Source organism: Dendropsophus ebraccatus, chromosome 10, assembly GCF_027789765.1.
Source record: "Dendropsophus ebraccatus isolate aDenEbr1 chromosome 10, aDenEbr1.pat, whole genome shotgun sequence".
Classification (NCBI taxonomy): domain Eukaryota; kingdom Metazoa; phylum Chordata; class Amphibia; order Anura; family Hylidae; genus Dendropsophus; species Dendropsophus ebraccatus.
Genome location: NC_091463.1, coordinates 4182125 through 4197323, shown reverse-complemented (window position 1 = coordinate 4197323; position 15199 = coordinate 4182125). Strand labels below are relative to the sequence as shown.

The window sequence follows — 15199 nt, the reverse complement described above, 5'->3', positions numbered from 1 at the left end:
AGCTTTTCCATTCTCACATGATTTCATGCACAAAAAGCATTTGGTACAAAGCAATAAAATCCAGTGCATGCCGGCCGTGGTCAGACGCTGAGGAGACGCAGACAGTAGTCTAATATAACAGGAGGGCTTGTATACCTATAGGTATAACACAGGTCACATATAGAATTAGTCTATCGCATGTATTTACATCCTGTAGATAAACAAAAATATACCAATAAATAATCAATAGACACCTCCTGCACAATAAATACAGTTAAGTCCATCTTGGTCCTTAAGTTTCACTTTATATTCTGTTTTATACTTTAGAGCTGCACTCATAACTGTGAAGGTCTCAGAACTGATACCACCCAGCAGAATAGTGAGTTCTGCTCTGGAGTATAAAACAGGAGTACAACTTACACAGTGACTTAGTCTTCTGTAGATTGATCCTATGTGCCCTTTAATACTCCACATTTGGAGCTAGGTGGTCGACTTGTCGGCATCTGGGCTCCGATATTATACATGTAATACATGGAGCTGCAGTGCATAAATCCCTATTGACAATGCTGAATATAAATGCTCCAGTATCCTGCAGGTAAGCTACAGTAGATGGGATGGATTTATGCCCGACCTCTTAATGCGATGCATGCTGCATGTCATTCTCTAACTTTCATCCATTTGCTGATTGTATTTCAGAGCCGGTGGTAAGTGCCCCCCTCATCCCTCTCTTGCATCCTATCCCTCTCTACCCCCCCCCTACCCACTCCCCCCCGTCCCTCTCGACCCCCCCTCCATCCTTCTCTCCCCCGTCCCTCTCGATTCTCTCTTCCCCCTGTCCCTCTCTTACCCTTCCCCCCTCTCCCTCTCCAACCCCCTGTCCCTCTCTTCCCCCCCCCCCGTCCCTCTTTTCCCCCTCACTTCTCTGACCCCCCTCATATTTCTTTTCCTCCCTGTCCCTCTCTTCCCCCTGTCCCTCTCTTCCCCTTCCCCCCTTCTCCCTCTCCAACCCCCTGTCCCTCTCTTCCCCCCTGTCCCTCTCTTCCCCCCCGTCCCTCTTTTCCCCCTCACTTCTCTGACCCCCCTCATATCTCTTTTCCTCCCCGTCCCTCTCTTTCCCCTTGTCCCTCTCTTCCCCCTGTCTCTCTCTCCCCCCGTTCCTCTCTTCCCTCCATCCCTCTACACACACACACCCTGTCCCTCTCTTCCTCCTCACTTCTCTCATCCCCTCATCTCTCTTTTCCCTCGTCCCTCTCGCTTCTCTCTTTCCCCCGGTCCTCTCTTTCCCCTCGTCCCTCTCTTCCCCCATCTCTCTACACCCCCTCGTCACTCTTTCCCGTTCCCCCATCTCTGTACAACCCCTCGTCACTCTCTTTCCCGTTCCCCCATCTCTCTACACCCCCCGTCCCTCTCTTCCCCCCCGTCCCTCTCTTCCCCTTCCCCATCCCTCTCTTCCCCTCCCCCGTCCCTCTCTCCCCCCCCCCATCCCTTTTCCCCTCGTACACCACCACCCCCTTGTCCCTCTAACTATAACCTGTTTTCGTTTTTTTCTTGCTCTCGGTTTATGTAGCCGCCTGAATGCTTATAGAACTATGGTGCAGTCTGCGACATCCGCTGTCCCTCCTATTGACCTTGTCACTTACATGTTGCAGTCGCTTTATCTTAGTATTGGAATCTGATCGATACGTCTTCCTGGTTAACATGGCCGCCAGAATGTTAATCAGTTCCTGTACACAGTGACCAGCTAAGGAATCCGCTGCCACTTACGTCTCTGTCCTTCTACCTCATCTCACCTTCTTTATTCCCATTACCAGGGTTTCCAAGGAAAGACTGGTCCCCCGGGTCCTCCTGGTGTCGTCGGTCCCCAGGTAAGTGACTGGGAATCTGTCACCGCTTAGGAAAGCCGACGGCTCTTTGATAAGAACGACATATTACATTGCCATAATTTCCCAGATCTTTCAGTAGCGGTGGCGTTCTGTGATCCCCAGCCAAGTCCTTCATCTCGGCCCATTATCTGCTATCAGATGTAATTCTGTAGAACAGGGGATTAGCTGCGCTCAAGTTTCCTCTTAAATATTAATGGAGGAGGAATAAGATAGCATTGTTACCCGTCGTATAGGACCTGAAGGCTTCACACAGGGGACAAATTACTTCTGACTAGTAAGGATTCCCCGGACAGTAAGAGTAGCTGAGATGTGCTGCCATCCCTCCGACACTTCTCTGGATGGTGCCCCCTTGTGGATGAGGGCATGAGATATCATTCCAGTGGTCGTAGACTAATCGTCCCCCCCTTGTAGCTTAGATAAGGTAATGCAGAATCCTGGACATCTACATACATCTCCCGTCTTCTTATATATATGGTAAGCTGATGATTGTTTCTAGGGTCCGACTGGAGAAACTGGTCCAATGGGTGAAAGAGGCCACCCAGGTCCTCCCGGTCCACCTGGCGAACAAGGATTACCCGGTCTGGCTGGCAAAGAAGGCTCAAAGGTGTGTTGTGGGGTTCAGCAGAGGAGAATACTGTAGAGAATACATGGTGTTTTCTCAAAAAATATCCCTTGGGCAATGCACAGAGGCCAGATGTCAGCTGGGAGTTAGTGTGGAGACATGTGACCATGCCTCCATGTGACCATGCCTCCCTGAGACCATACCTACCTATGACCATACCTCCCTGTGACAATACCTCCATGTGACCATGCCTCCATGTGACCATACTTCCCTGTAACCATACTTCCCTGTGACCATACCTTCCTGTGACCATGCCTCCATGTGACCATACCTCCCTGTGACCATACCTCCCTGTGACCATACCTCCCTGTGACCATACATTCCTGTGACCATACCTCCCTGTGACCATACCTCCCTGTGACCATACATTCCTGTGACCATGCCTCCATGTGACCTTGCCTCCATGTGACCATGCCTCCCTGTGACCATACCTCCATGTGACCATACCTCCCTGTGACCATACTTAGCTGTGACCATACCTCCATGTGACCATACCTCCATGTGACCATACCTCCATGTAACCATACTTACCTGTGGCCATACTTACCTGTGACCATACCTCCCTGTGACCATACCTTCCTGTGACCATACCTCCCTGTGACCATACCTCCATGTGACCATACCTCCATGTGACCATACCTCCCTGTGACCATACCTCCCTGTGACCATACCTCCCTGTGACCATACCTCCATGTGACCATACTTAGCTGTGACCATACCTCCATGTGACCATACCTCCATGTGACCATACCTCCCTGTGACCATACCTCCATGTGACCATACCTCCCTGTGACCATACCTCCCTGTGACCATGCCTCCCTGTGACCATACCTCCATGTGACCATACCTCCATGTGACCATACCTCCATGTGACCATACCTCCCTGTGACCATACCTCCCTGTGACCATGCCTCCCTGTGACCATGCCTCCCTGTGACCATACCTCCATGTGACCATACCTCCATGTGACCATACCTCCATGTGTCCATACTTACCTGTGACCATGCCTCCCTGTGACCATACCTCCCTGTGACCATACCTCCATGTGACCATGCCTCCCTGAGACCATACCTCCCTGTGACCATACCTCCCTGTGACCATACCTCCATGTGACCATGCCTCCCTGTGACCATACCTCCATGTGACCATGCCTCCCTGTGACCATACCGCCATGTGACCATACCTCCCTGTGACCATACTTCCCTGTGACCATACCTCCATGTGACCATACCTCCATGTGACCATACTTACCTGTGACCATACCACCCTATGACCATGCCTCCCTGTGACCATACCTCCCTGTGACCATACCTCCATGTGACCATGCCTCCCTGTGACCATACCTCCCTGTGACCATGCCTCCCTGTGACCATACCTCCCTGTGACCATACTTACCTGTGACCATACCTCCATGTGACCATACCTCCCTGTGACCATACCTCCATGTGACCATACCTCCCTGTGACCATACTTACCTGTGACCATACCTCCATGTGACCATACCTCCCTGTGACCATACTTACCTGTGACCATACCTCCATGTGACCATACTTACCTGTGACCATACCTCCATGTGACCATACCTCCATGTGTCCATACTTACCTGTGACCATACCTCCATGTGACTATACCTCCCTGTGACCATACTTACCTGTGACCATACCTCCATGTGACCATACCTCCATGTGACCATACCTCCCTGTGACCATACTTACCTGTGACCATACCTCCATGTGACCATACTTACCTGTGACCATACCTCCATGTGACCATACCTCCATGTGTCCTTACTTACCTGTGACCATGCCTTCATGTCACTTTTCTGTATTTGAAAGCGCAGGGAGTTGTTACTATGGGGTTTCTTCACCATTTTGTGGGAGCTGGGTTTCTGTACCATATTACTGCCATAGGTGTGGAAATCTCAGAATCCCAGTGAACATTTCTGCAATAATTTCTAATTTTGTCTGCTTCAGGGAGACCCCGGCCCAGCAGGTCTGCCTGGTAAGGATGGACCCCCAGGTCTGAGAGGTTTCAGCGGTGAAAGAGGTCTGCCCGGTCCTATTGTGAGTAACAAACCACCAGAAGGGGAGTCACCAAAGCTGTGGATACTACAGATAAAATGATATGTAACATTGTCTGTCCTCTCCAGGGCGCTCCAGGACTGAAAGGCAACGAGGGGCCCCCGGGACCACCAGGCCCAGCAGTAAGTGCCCCTCCCCCCATCTCAATCACTATAGTCCCAGTAAAGAGCAGGATGAATGTGTGTGATAAAGACGCCGGCGCTCCTCCCCGCGCCCCAGCGCAGGATAATTAAGCGGTGTAAAGCCCAGCCGTCATTAATGACTCCGCAGGTTAAAATATTACATTTATTAAACTGCAATTGGTGCGGAGGAGGCGATTCACGCGGTGGTAAATACGAGTGCGATAGGAATCATCTGTCTTATTACAATCTCTTTGTTAGACTTAAATTGGCAATTTTACACGGGTTTCTGGAAAAAGTGGTATTTTAATTGGAATGAAATTACATGTATGAAGCGGAGCGGCTGCGATTGTTTAATTAGATGGGATTATTCTTCCACCTGGTGATTGGGTTTTCACGTCATGTAAGTGCCGGAGCCCGACAGATGCCACATTATCAGTCAGACATAAAAAGCACATCCATCCGGCACCCAATCAGCATAAATCCTGCTAATCTGGCATCCAACTAAATGCCCCTCAGCTAGGAGCCATCTGATAGTCCAGCAGCCTCCGACTGATGGTACATGGCTGAGCGGAAGGAAACCTTCACTCAGCGACTTATTATTATTATTGCAATTTGCATGTCTAACCCTTACACATCACCTATGGAGTCACTGCTCTATAATATGATGTGATACCTTACACCGTTACTTTGTTTCCGCTCTAGGGTTCTCCCGGTGAAAGAGGTGCTGCAGGCCCAGCTGGACCAATAGGATTGCCAGGAAGACCAGGACCTCAAGGACCACCAGGGCCTGCCGGGGAAAAGGGCGCTCCAGTAAGTACACCCCAAAGCAGACTTCACATCACTTCCAAGCTTAGCTGCCCTGCACAGTTATATACCAGTATGGCATTGTATACCTGACTATGGGGCCAGTGAGTAACCAATGAACTCCACTGATATTACCCGTATCCTTACTGCAGAGGTCATCAGCCTTCTGTACTGATCTGTGCAGTGTCTAGAGCTGCATTAATAAAAATTATGGATTTTTAATGATTTGCTGACTGAAGTTTCACGCTGGTGTCATATCATCCACACCGACGTCATATCATCCACACTGGCGTCATACCATCCACACTGGCGTCATACCATCCACACTGGCGTCATACCATCCACACTGGCGTCATATCATCCACACTGGCGTCATATCATCCACACTGGCGTCATACCATCCACACTGGCGTCATACCATCCACACTAGCGTCATACCATCCACACTGGCGTCATATCATCCACACTGGCGTCATACCATCCACACTGGCGTCATACCATCCACACTGGCGTCATACCATCCACACTGGCGTCATATCATCCACACTGGTGTCATATCATCCACACTGGCGTCATACCATCCACACTGGCGTCATACCATCCACACTGGCGTCATATCATCCACACTGGCGTCATACCATCCACACTGGCGTCATACCATCCACATTGGCGTCATACCATCCACACTGGCGTCATACCATCCACACTGGCGTCATATCATCCACACTGGCGTCATATATCTCCCACACTGATGTCATATCATCCACACTGGCGTCATATCATCCACACTGGCGTCATACCATCCACACTGGCGTCATACCATCCACACTGGCGTCATACCATCCACACTGGCGTTATATCATCCACACTGGCGTCATATCTCCCACACTGATGTCATATCATCCACACCGACGTCATATCTCCCACACTGAGGTCATATCATCCACACCGACGTCATATCTCCCACATTGAGGTCATATCATCAACACTGATGTCATATCATCCACACTGACGTCATATCATCCACACTGATGTCATATCATCCACACTGACGTCATATCTCCCACACTGATGTCATATCATCCACACCGACGTCATATCTCCCACACTGAGGTCATATCATCAACACTGATGTCATATCATCCACACCGACGTCATATCTCCCACACTGACGTCATATCATCCACACTGGAGTCATATCATCCACACTGGTGTCATATTATCCACACTGGCGTCATATCATCCACACTGGCGTCATATCATCCACACTGGCGTCATATCATCCACACTGGTGTCATATTATTCACACTGGCGTCATACCATCCACACTGGCGTCATACCATCCACACTGGCGTCATATCATCCACACTGGTGTCATATCTCCCACACTGGCGTCATATCATCCACACTGACGTCATATCATCCACACCGGCGTCATATCATCCACACCGGCGTCATATCATCCACACCGGCGTCATATCATCCACACTGGCGTCATATCATCCACACTGGCGTCATATCATCCACACTGGTGTCATATTATCCACACTGGCGTCATATCATCCACACTGGTGTCATATTATCCACACTGGCGTCATATCATCCACACTGGCGTCATATCATCCACACTGGTGTCATATTATTCACACTGGCGTCATATCATCCACACTGACGTCATATCTCCCACACTGGCGTCATATCATCCACACTGACGTCATATCATCCACACCGGCGTCATATCATCCACACCGGCGTCATATCATCCACACCGGCGTCATATCATCCACACCGGCGTCATATCATCCACACCGGCGTCATATCATCCACACCGGCGTCATATCATCCACACTGGCGTCATATCATCCACACTGGCGTCATATCATCCACACTGGCGTCATATCTCCCACACTGATGTCATATCATCCACACTGGCGTCATATCATCCACACTGACGTCATATCATCCAAACTGGCGTCTTATCATCCACACTGGCGTCATATCATCCACACTGGCGTCATACCATCCACACTGGCGTCATACCATCCACACCGACGTCATATCTCCCACACCGACGTCATATCTCCCACACCGACGTCATATCATCCACACTGACGTCATATCATCCACACCGGCGTCATATCATCCACAGCGGCGTCATATCATCCACACTGGCGTCATATCATCCACACTGGCGTCATACCATCCACACTGGCGTCATATCATCCACACTGGTGTCATATCATCCACACTGATGTCATATCATCCACACTGACGTCATATCATCCACACTGGTGTCATATCATCCACACTGGTGTCATATTATCCACACTGGCGTCATACCATCCACACTGGTGTCATATCATCCACACTGGCGTCATACCATCCACACTGGCGTCATACCATCCACACTGGTGTCATATCATCCACACTGGTGTCATATCATCCACACTGGTGTCATATCATCCACACTGGTGTCATATCATCCACACTGGCGTCATACCATCCACACTGGTGTCATATCATCCACACTGGTGTCATATCATCCACACTGGTGTCATATTATCCACACTGGCGTCATATCATCCACACTGGCGTCATACCATCCACACTGGTGTCATATCATCCACACTGGTGTCATATCATCCACACTGGCGTCCTATCATCCACACTGGCGTCATACCATCCACACTGGCGTCATATCTCCCACACTGATGTCATATCATCCATACCGACTCACCCCCTCCCCCATACACATATCTGCACCCCCTTCCCCATACACATATCTGCACCCCCTCGCCCATACTCATCTCCACCCCCTCCCCCACACACATATCCGCACCCCCTCCCCCAATATCTCCACCCCTCCCCTCTCCCATACACATATCTCCCCTGTACACATATCTGCACCCCCTCCCCCCATATCTCTCCATCCCCTCCCCCATATATCTCCAACCCCTCCCCCATACACATATCTCCTCCAAACCCATATCTGCACCCCCTCCCCCCATATCTCTCCATCCCCTCCCCCATATATCTCCAACCCCTCCCCCATACACATATCTCCTCCAAACCCATATCTGCACCCCCTCCCCCCATATATCTTCAACCCCTCCCCCATACACATATCTCCTCCAAACCCATATCTGTACCCCCTCCCCCATATCTCTCCATCCTCTCCCCCCATATCTCTCCATCCCCTCTCCCATACACATATCTTCTCCAATCCCATATCTCCACCCCCCATACACATATCTCACCACCCCCTCCCCTATACACATATCTGCACCCCCTCCCCCATACACATATCTCCACCCCTTCCCTCATACACATATCTTCACCCCCTTCCCCATACACATATCTGCACCCCCTCCCCCATACACATATCTGCACCCCCTCGCCCATACTCATCTCCACCCTCTCCCCCACACACACATCTGCACCCCCTCCCCCCATATTTCCACCCCTCCCCTTTCCCATACACATATCTCCCCTGTACACATATCTGCACCCCCTCCCCCCATATCTCCACCCCTCCCCTCTCCCATACACATATCTGCACCCCATACACATATATCTCCATCCCCTACCCCATACACATATCTGCACCCCCTCCCCCTCTATCTCTCCATCCCCTCCCCCCATATATCTCCAACCCCTCCCCCATACACATATCTCCTCCAAACCCATATCTGCACCCCCTCCCCCATATCTCTCCATCCCCTCCCCCCATATATCTCCAACCCCTCCCCCATACACATATCTCCTCCAAACCCATATCTGCACCCCCTCCCCCATATCTCTCCATCCCCTCCCCCATACACATATCTGCACCCCCTCCCCACATATCTCTCCATCCTCTCCCCCCATATCTCTCCATCCCCTCTCCCATACATATATCTTCTCCAAACCCATATCTGCACCCCTTCCCCCCATATCTCCTCCCCTCCCCCATACAGGTATATTTGGGGGCCTGTAGGTGATAGCGGTGTCTGCTGTGATTACTCGGTAATTTGTCGGCCGGTCCCATCACATCAGACGGTCAGCTCCTGCTCAGCAGGTGTGATTTGTCGTATATGCCGGGAAGTCTCGGGGCGCCCACCACCAGCCTGTGATTATGTTGTGTAGAATCAAACACCGTACAACATGTTCCATATCCCGCCGGGACGCGGCTATGAGCAGGACTGAATTTCAATTGAACGGGGACGTTAATGTTGATTGATTCTGGTTATTAAAGGGTTTTTTTCATCAGTGAATTTTTTGCTTACGTGGCGTATTACAAAGATGGCAGATCCGGGGCCAGCAAAACAACTTCATAAGGGGCTGCGGGGAGCGGCGGCCTTCACCTCACATCAGAAGCCCCATCTATATTATTTATAGCCATTTACTGCCGCCTCCCAGGATTCATGATGTAGCAGAGTTACTCAGCGCTTAAACAATAGCCGAGCCCGACCGCTAGAAGCCTAGCTATTCCGTCTCCGCTAATGAGCCATCCAGCCTTCCAGTCAGGGGAAGGGTCCGCTTCTATTGTTATTTACAGATGAGATGGAAGCTCTGCGTGACATTATAGGAGTCTGATATAGAAGGACTGCATCTGGCTGGATGTCTGCATCGCTCTCAGCACTTTAGTGACACTGAGAAGTCTGTAAAATAATGCGCAGTCAGAGCCCTGATGGTTACTGAAAGAGTTAGGAGCCCCCCATACACCTTGTACTGGTGACCCACACCATGAGAACCGGCTCGCTGGGATGGCTCTTCCCTCCTTACATTTGTGTCTTCTGTCTACAGGGAGAAAAAGGTCCCCAGGGGCCTGCAGGACGTGATGGCATCCAAGGTCCCGTTGGTCTCCCAGGTCCTGCCGGTCCGGTCGGCCCACCAGGTGAAGATGGAGATAAGGTGAGCTGACTGAGCGACCCGTCCAGGTTCCAGTATACAACGTCACATGTTATAGACGCTACAGTTAGGCTGTATTCACACCTACTGTTGATTTCAGTTCTGCTGTTTACACAGTCTGTATATTTGCGGGTCTGCAAAAGTTACTGACAATCTCTAGTAGGGACAGTATTTGCGGCACAGATTGTCCAATGAAGTCCATGGAAGCGTTTAAACCATTCCCACTGATTTAACTCTCACCTTCCAGTTATTTACCGTCCTGCAAAAAAATACGGATTACGGGTGCAATACGGCCGGTTTTTTTGTGGATTGTGGATGAAGATTGTGGAAGATTTCATATACCGTCCTCAAAAACTACTCCTCAGCCTTAGGGCCCTTTTACACGGAAAGACTATCTGACAGATTATCTGCCAAAGATTTGAAGCCAAAGCCAGGAATGGACTATAAACAGAGATCAGGTAATAAAGGAAAGCCTGAGATTTCTCCTCTTTTCAAATCCATTCCTGGTTTTGGCTTCAAATCTTTGGCAGATAATCTGTCAGATAATCTTTCCGTGTAAAAGGGCCCTTAGGCCGCATTCAGGACATTCTATCTAGGACATTCTTATTTTTTTTGTGTCACGATTTGGGGATCTGTAAAACTAGGGACAGTGTGAAGAGCCCAATAGAAATCAATGTGTACTAAATGTGTCCATCATTGTGGATTCACAATTACAGATAAATTGAATGTGTGAATAAGGCGTCACACTCACATGGTAAGTAACAGTGGTCTCCAAACTGTGACTCTATGGAGAACCTTCACTGACTGATGAGGGAATAGACATGGAGCCGCGCTCCTAGTTGTTTCCCATATTAGAGAGGGACGTCCTTTGTTCTATTATCGGAATATTCCTTCTCATTGGTCAATATGGATGACTGCTGTTCATGTGATTGTATAATGTGACAGGGAGGTTCTGACTCTGTCCGTCCTTAGTAGTGTCATGTTAGACAGTATGGTCAGATATTAGACGTGGTCTGTCCTGTCCACTCTTATACTGTATGACACCAGGCCACTGTCTGCTGCACATCTGACCACTATTGTTTCTTGCAGGGTGAAATTGGTGAACCGGGTCAGAAGGGAAACAGAGGAGACAAGGGAGAACAGGTGTGGCGTGCGCTTTGCTCAGTGCTGCTTGTTAATTGTCCTATATAAAACAGGATATAAAGATTTCTGTCTCCACAGGGTCCACCCGGACCATCAGGACCTCAGGGCCCAATCGGTCAGCCTGGTCCCTCTGTGAGTAAACCATCTCCATTCATTACCTTCTGACATTCGTGTTCCTAAGTCGCTTCTGAGCTTGTGTCTTTGGTTCCATTACAGGGAGCAGATGGAGAGCCTGGACCTAGGGGGCAACAAGGTCTCTTTGGACAGAAAGGTGATGAAGGTCCCAGAGGATTCCCCGGCCCACCCGGTCCTGTAGGACTGCAGGTGATGACTAAACCATATGTCACTATAGAGGCCATTTGTACTGCTAATGTTTCTCCATCCAGGAATAATGGTGGTGCTGCATGGGGATACAACAGACCCCATTGACTTTTCCATCATGGTGTCCAGCGTTTTACCAGTGGGACACAGATGGGAACACTCACTTACCTGAAGGATTGTATAGGAAATACGTGAGAATGGGTTAAATCGAGAGACTTACAAGTCTGGTGAAAACCAGCGGAGACAATGGGAGTATAGCACACAGCAACTGTGCTTATTATTGTGTTATACAGGGGGCTCATTGCCTAAACCAGCCCCCCTTCCCTCCATATAAACCATTCCTTAGTTGACTCATTTGAAGAACACTTCCAACCTGTGGCTCACCAGCTGTCACTCACCTGAGCATGATGGGAGTTGTAGTTTTGGAACAGCTGGGGAGCCACAGCTTGGGAGACACTGCTATCTATAGCTGCGCCATTGTTTGTCCCTGAATACCATTCATGTGACATAACCTGCATGTCCATAGTGATGAATCCTTATGGAAATGCGCAAATCTGTTTCATCCTTCAGAATGTATTTTCAGCATGGCTGACGTAGAACAATGCAAATATCACATTACACTGATCATAGGGGAAAATGACTCTGATTGCAGCTAAATACAAAACGTACATGAGAAGTCGGAGGGATGTTAGCTGAGGCCCACACTCCTATGCCGCTGGGTGTATCCTACTGATACATGGCTTTCTATGATCCAGTGTACACCGTGTATGCAGCCGGTCTGTTCTTACATTTCTCTACAATTCTTCTCTCTCCTTAGGGTTTGCCTGGGCCTCCTGGTGAAAAGGGAGAAACCGGAGACGTTGGTCAGATGGTAAGTTTGCCTTTGCATCTTATCGGCCATTTCGCTGACCTGTGGGGGTGGTTGTTATGAAGGGATGTGAGTCCTAATCCTGCAGCTGGTGCTGTGCATGGAAAGATGGGGTTTATGTTATTGTCAGTTCACATTCCCTCTCCTGTAATGGGCACTTACTCCTTCCTGGGGGTATTAAAGGGGTACTCCGGCAAAAATCTTTTTCTTTCAAATCAACTGGTTTTCAAAACTTATTCAGATTTGTAAGTTACTTCTAGTTAAAAAAAACCCTCAAATCTTCCCATACTTATCAACTGCTGTATGTCCTGCAGGAATTGGTGTATTCTCTCCAGTCTGAAACAGTGCTCTCTGCTGCCACCTCTGTCCATGTCAGGAACTGTCCAGAGCAGCAGCAAATCCCCATAGAAAACCTCTCCTGCTCTTGACAGTTTTCGTCAGACTGGGGAGAATATACTATTTCCTGCATGACCTACGGCAGCTGACAAGTACTGGAAGACTGGAGATTTTTAAATAAAAGTAAATTACAAATCTATATAACTTTCTGAAACAAAAAAGTTTTTCACTTTAAACATGTCCGAACAATACACAGTGAGATTTTAGATGCCCCTTGGGGTGTTACTTACGTGCGTCTTCCCACTGCCATCCACGGCATCAGGACCTAGCAGTGATCTATTAATCCGAGGCTTCATCCTTCTCACCTCACCAACCTCCCTGATTATACAGCAGAATAGAAGAGCAATCTGTTTATTTCTCCACCGGAGGCAAAATCCTTTCCTGATATCTCGGTGAATCTGTAGAGACGGCCGGGAGCAGTGGAATAAATTGTACACTATAGCAGGGTAATTTCTTACACCACTTTATATGTAAGAAGAATAGAGCCAGTGCCACATTAATAGGAAACCACTCAGCATGGTAATATATCTGTACCGCTAATAAGTTAATGCTCATATCTCGCTGTATAATCTCTCATTCTTGGAATCTAATTAACGGTTCCTAAAAAAGCACAATATACGGTAGACGAGAGCTCTCCAGTAATGCAGCAGCGGGCCACAAACTGGAAACGTGCGATCCGTCCTTGTGTCAGATATAATGAGAGGAAGGCAGGAAAGATTAATCCAGAGCCTCAGGAGCCAACAGAGGATGGTCATGGAGGCAAAGCGTAGGGTCACCTTCAGTGAACCACACATCACTGAATTATATTCAGCAGAACTTCCTCACATAAAGCCAAAAAAGACACTGATTATTTACACATTTACCATCATCACAGTACGGCTCTCTGTCCTATATCCACCGTCATCACAATACATACTCTGCATCATATATTCACCGTCATCACAATTCACACTCTCCATCCTGTGTCCACCATCATCACAATACACACTCTCCATCCTATATCCACCGTCATCACAATACATATTCTGCATCATACATCACCATCATCACAATACACACTCTTCATCATATGTTCACCGTCATCACAATACATACTCCGCATCATATATTCACTGTCATCACAATACACACTCTACATCCTGTATCCACTGTCATCACAATATACACTCTCCATCCTGTATCCACCGTCATCACAATACACACTCTCCATCCTATATCCACCATCATCACAGTATACACTATTCACACTATATCCACCGTCATCACAATACACACTCTCCATCCTATATCCACCGTCATCACAATACATACTCTGCATCATATATTCACAGCCATCACAATTCACACTCTACATCCTGTATCCACCGTCATCACAGTATACACTATTCACACTATATCCCCCGTCATCACAATACATACTCTCCATCCTATATCCACCATAATCACAATACACACTTTCCATCTTATATCCACCGTCATCACAAAATCCACTCTGCATCCTATATCCACCATCATCACAATACACACTCTTCATTGTGTGCCTGCTGATGGGCGCCCTGTGCATAAAGGCCATTTCTAATAGCCGAAGAATAATAGTGAATTGTTGTATTTGTGAGGTTCACAGAGAAAGGAAAGACATTGGTGGAGCAGTATTAGGATTGGCCATCCCCTCAGAGGTTGTCACAATTCTCCACAGAGTATGCAAGACACCAGTTCTTTTACATAAAATGGGCATTTGGCCTACAATATATAAGAATCCCCTAGTGCTGAATGGAGGCGGCTACGCTATTACATATCTATTGTAGACCTGATTACTATACCAGCGGAGCCTGAGGCCTGTATCCTGCGGGTTCTTGACTTAAGGCCCTATTCCATGGAGCGATTATCGGACGATATTGGCCGTTACGGCCAGTAATCGTCCCGTGGAATAGGAGGCAACGATCAGCCGTTGATCGTTGAAGTCGTTTGTCTTTCAACATGTTGAAAGACAAACGAATAGTATAGTAGCGATCTGGTTCCGCTGCTCCGTGTAATAGGAGTGACGGCAGCAGACCGCCGCTATATCCTATGGGCTGCCTGGATTATCAGCA

General features: G+C 48.6%; 1 protein-coding gene across 2 annotated transcripts in view; it reads left to right on the top strand.

Annotated features, from left to right (window-relative positions):
* COL5A1 (collagen type V alpha 1 chain) overlaps nt 1-15199 on the top strand; it is a 217881-nt gene that overhangs the window by 186794 nt on the left and 15888 nt on the right. For both annotated transcript variants that reach the window (XM_069986748.1, XM_069986747.1), the window contains exons 38-47: nt 1791-1844; nt 2359-2466; nt 4458-4547; nt 4634-4687; nt 5390-5497; nt 10277-10384; nt 11471-11524; nt 11603-11656; nt 11741-11848; nt 12663-12716. In XM_069986748.1, coding sequence (XP_069842849.1) covers nt 1791-1844; nt 2359-2466; nt 4458-4547; nt 4634-4687; nt 5390-5497; nt 10277-10384; nt 11471-11524; nt 11603-11656; nt 11741-11848; nt 12663-12716 — 792 coding nt within the window. The remainder of the gene's footprint in view (nt 1-1790; nt 1845-2358; nt 2467-4457; nt 4548-4633; nt 4688-5389; nt 5498-10276; nt 10385-11470; nt 11525-11602; nt 11657-11740; nt 11849-12662; nt 12717-15199) is intronic.